Source organism: Rhinolophus ferrumequinum, chromosome 5 (genome assembly GCF_004115265.2).
Source record: "Rhinolophus ferrumequinum isolate MPI-CBG mRhiFer1 chromosome 5, mRhiFer1_v1.p, whole genome shotgun sequence".
In the NCBI taxonomy this organism is placed as follows: domain Eukaryota; kingdom Metazoa; phylum Chordata; class Mammalia; order Chiroptera; family Rhinolophidae; genus Rhinolophus; species Rhinolophus ferrumequinum.
Window position 1 is genome coordinate 6,207,008 of NC_046288.1, and position 4,616 is coordinate 6,211,623.

The 4,616-nt window shown below is 46.3% G+C and overlaps 1 protein-coding gene across 1 annotated transcript; it reads left to right on the forward strand.

Moving 5' to 3' along the window:
• Window positions 1-290: 290 nt before the first annotated feature.
• On the forward strand, window positions 291-3,735 carry GJD4 (gap junction protein delta 4). The gene is made up of 2 exons (XM_033106491.1): window positions 291-375; window positions 1,835-3,735. Exons 1-2 carry the CDS (start codon window positions 312-314, stop codon window positions 2,869-2,871), a joined length of 1,101 nt encoding a protein of 366 aa, XP_032962382.1. The 5' UTR covers window positions 291-311; the 3' UTR covers window positions 2,872-3,735.
• The last annotated feature ends 881 nt before the right edge of the window (window positions 3,736-4,616 follow it).

Sequence of the window (4,616 nt, forward strand, 5' to 3'; positions counted from 1 at the left end):
CTACGGGCCTGGAATGTCCCAAGAGGGTAAGAATAGCCCACAATGAGAGATGACTCCTGCTGGCTTCTGGTCACTGCAGTTGTCAGGAATCCTTTGCCTTAGAAGCAAGCAGCTTGGGGCCGTCTCAACTCAGCGACAGAAAAACTGACCTCTTGCTCCTGGGCTCACGTCTTTCCTTTCATATCTCCTGCTCTCCCTTTTAAGTCATTTGTAGCTAAGATATATTTATTCCTGCAAAGATTTTCCACCTCCTTGGAGATCACAAGCTTCCGAGGTGTCCAACAGCCCTGAGTCTGCAACATTCTGGCAGCATGGACCGTTGGGACTTACTGGGGTTCCTCATTATCACATTAAACTGCAATGTGACCATTGTGGGTGAGTACAGGAAACACTCCCAAAGCTGTTATTCTTTTTGTTTTCATCAGTTTGCCTATTCTACCCCCAAGAGAAAGGTCTATGTACTGCCAGAGCAAAGGGAACTGTGGGTTCAAGCTTCTTCTGATTTTGCCAGGGTTCCACCACCATTTAAGGAAGCCTTGGGTGTGAGTGTTATTTCTCTCACGAAACGTCTTCTCGCTGATATTCTGGTGCTGAGTTTGAAGACTAAAACAGGTGGGAGGGGTATTTTTGTATTCTTCTCTGGCTGCATTACTAGAAAAAGGAACGATATAGTAAAAGTTAAAGAGAAATGAATGTTTTCTTCTTGTTCATCGTTGTAGGGTTTAATCTTGAAGTTTAATTCGTGATGATTAGCAATTTCTCTTGTACCCTTTGAAACAAATACCAATTTTAGTGTTTTTTTCAATAAAGAAGTAATAAGGATTTCTGAGTTTAGTGCAGACAAGTCAAATTTTTAGAATTTGACTAGAAAAAGGAATTTGAGAAAAGGATTAAGATATGCCCTCAAAATTGTATTTTTCTTACTTGTTTTTTTGTAGAATTTAAACAAAGTCAACTTGGTCTTAAAAGTTTGAGTCAATGACTTTATCATGTAATGATATTCTTTAACTGCCTTCATTTATAATAGTTTTGTTTTTCTGCTATCAGGTAATGTTTTCTGTATCTCATTACAAAACAAAATATTTACAAATTATTTTGACTGAGTCTTAAACATGCCCAAAACAGTTGACTCATGACATGAAAAGACTTTTGAAGTTATTTAGATTCCTTAGGTTGTTTATATTTATTCATGATAAATTGAAAAAAGACAAACCTCCTTATTGCATAATAATTGAAATGGGGAAAAGGAATTGTGAATTACTGAAAATTTTGAAAAATCGAATGTTCTTAAAGACATTTGATTTCAAAGTCCATAAAGCAACATTAAATATAAGCCCTGTTATTAAATAAAGGTATTGTGGACCATTATCATAAATACTTACTGAAATTAACAGTCATATCTGCCATACACAGTTACAGGGATGTGCTAACATCCTTTTCGGAAAAGCTTATCCTCCTAAGAAGAGTACGATCTTATTTGTATCATTAATTTGCTCAGCCCAACTTTCTTTACAGGTCTTTCAGTGCAGGAGACATTACCAAACGTATGAACTAGCAGAATCAGATGAAACATTTTTAGTATCTATTCTTCTTTCAAATCTGCTAATCTCAAAGCATTTACAAACAAGTAGTTCACACGGTGTCTGACACATTGTAAGTGTGCTCAATCAATATTTGTCAATTGTACTAACTAGCTGATGCCGTTGCTGTGACTAAAGTGCGTGCTTCTGAACTTCTCACTTCACTCTCAGCTCCCGTCAATATTTAAACGTTGTTAGGAGGAAATATGTTTGCATGGTGGTGAATCGTGCCGGTCCTGCCTCCTCTTTTCCAGGGAAAATCTGGCTTATCTTCATGATCCTGCTGAGGATGGTGGTGATCGTTGTGGCCGGGTCCCCAGTCTACCAGGACGAGCAGGAGAGGTTTGTGTGCAACACACTGCAGCCAGGATGCGCCAATGTCTGCTATGACATCTTCGCCCCAGTGTCCCATCTGCGCTTCTGGCTGGTCCAAAGCGTGTCTGTCCTCCTTCCTTCCGCGATTTTCAGTGTCTACGTGCTGCACAAAGGAGCCGAGCTCGCCGTCCGGGGACCCTGCAAGTTAGATGGCGGTCCCGGGGGCCAGGACCCCTCTGAGCCAAGTCCTGGGGATGGTTGCTGCCCGCCGCCTTGCAGGGAGGGGCGCAGCCTGGTGGTGCCAGACTTCTCCTGCGGCTACATTGTGCACCTCTGTCTGCGGACTCTGACAGAGGCAGCTTTCGGGGCCTTTCATTACCTCCTCTTCGGATTCTCGGTCCCCAAGAGGTTCTCCTGCTCCCACTCTCCCTGCTCTGGCGCGGTGGACTGCTACGTCTCTCGGCCCACGGAGAAGTCCATCCTGATGCTCTTTCTCTGGGCGCTCAGCGCGCTCTCGGTGCTGCTGAGCGTGGCCGACCTGCTGTGCAGCGCGCGCAGGAGGACGCGTGAGGGGCCGGGCCTCGCCGCCGGCCGCCGGGGGAGGAGGCCGGGTCCCGCGGCCCCGGGCGGGCGCTGGGAGGAAAGGGCAGCGCTCGAGCACCCTGGCTCGTGGACCGCAGGGCACGGTGCCCACAGCCCCAGCGGTCAGTCCGCTGTGTCGGGGCGGATGGAGCTTCCAGATGAGGAAGAGAGTGAGGGGCTGTCTTCAGCCAGCGACAAGCTGCCCAGGGCTTGCACTGAGCCTGGGGGCAGGTCCCACAGAGAGACCTCCCAAGACGCCAGCAGCGAGCATCCCTTAACACCCTGCAGTCTGCCAGCCAGGCACTGCCCAGCTAGTCCGCGGCAGCCTCTCACTCGGCAGGCCGGCACTGGGAGCGCCCCGCTCCTGGGGTCGAAAAGGTCGGAGTGGGTGTGAAGAGGGTGGCGAGGCCGCGCAGTGAGCGGCGCTCCAGTACCGGGGCCACCGTCCTGTCCGAAAGGAGACGGGGACCCGAAGGTGCAGCATCACCTTGGCACCTGGTAAATGTTATCTCCACGATGTTCTGGGGAATATCAACAGGCAGGAAGACCAGCTGGCCCGGGACAAATGGACTTGGTGGGAGACTCAGAGTCGCATGACTGATTTAATCTAGATAACCACTTCTGCTGAGAAAAAGGCCTTGACATTCAAATACGGCCTGGAAGCGAAAATGATTAACTGGAGAGTGTCAGGTGACTTACTGATCATGCTACACTCTGGTCTCTGGTCTTATTCTTTGCCATCGTATGTGCTTAATGTAAAGCATGTTCTCTTACATTTATAGAGCTCATTGTTTTCTGGTGAATTATGATGAGGGTTGTTTTTGTTTGTTTATTTGTTGGTTTTTCTGCTTGGATAAAAGAGGCATCTTATGCATGTCATCCGTAGAGAGACATTAGTTTACCTTCTCCAAACCCCTTTAATAAAATCAATGCTGGCTGCATTGTGATATCCCACTTCACACTTCATTGGGTTTAGGAGAAATGACAAATGCAGAAAATATGGCTAGTAAACAATTGGCGTCTTTTGGGGGCATCTTCGATGGTTCTTGTACGTGGGTGGCAGGTGCACAGGAGGTGGGTTAGGCCTGGGCTTGCTGGGTTGTTCCTGTGTGTCTCTGAGCGGCGGTCCTCACGGAGTAGAGGGAGCACTTCGCTATTGATGCGTGGCCATAGAACTGTCCCATGTTTCCCAGTCTGGGTTTCCCATGTGTCCTTTAGAGAGTTGTCTAGTTCAGGATGTTCTGAGAATCTTCATGTTTTAGTCTGTGCTCCTGCTTTCCCTGTGTGCGCTAGAAACAGACAGCTGGCTGCCTCTGCTCTGGCGAGGGGCTTCCTGCACGTGCCTTTCTGTATTTCTCCGCGTTGCTCTGGTTTGTGTGACTCTGTTACCGTGCTTCCCTGAAAGTAAGACCGGGCCTTATGTTAATTTTTGCTCCAAAAGACCATTAGGGCTTATGTTCAGGGGATGTCATCTTGAAAAATCATGCGAGAGCCTATTTTCTGGTTAGGTCTTATTTTCGGGGAAACACGGTAAGTACTTTAGTGCTGCTTTAACCACCCGATAGGAGGATGCATTGTGGCAGAAAGGGTTACTATAGGACAGGATAAAGCTGCTCACCTTCATCAAGAGAGGAGAAAGAGCCATCTGGTATGCTTCCAGAATTGATGAATGTCTTCTGGTCCCCAAACAAAAAATGGCTGAGGAAGAGGAATTGCCCTCACCAATTCAAATGAGAAAAAAGGTGAACAAATGCACTCATGAAACCAACGGATACTTTAAACTGTTCTAAAGATGACTTTGACGTTAAATATGTGCCAGGATGAAGAATAACATCCTACAGGATGTCAAAGCAACTGTCTAAAATTAAAAAAAATATATCATCCAAAATTGGTTTGAGCATAAAGCTATTTGAATGAATGTGCCTATATTTAACATGTGCAGTAAATCTCTCTCTCTCTCTCTCTCTCTCTTTCTCTCTCTCTCTCTCTCGTCAATTCATTGAAAACCATGAGCCATGACTCAGACCCCTTTCTTCAATACTTTGATCAATGTCTGCACATAGCATGTGTTCAATAAATGTGATTTTTGTGTCTGATATTCCTAAACTATTCAGGGGTAAATCTGGTTCTCGTCCCTTG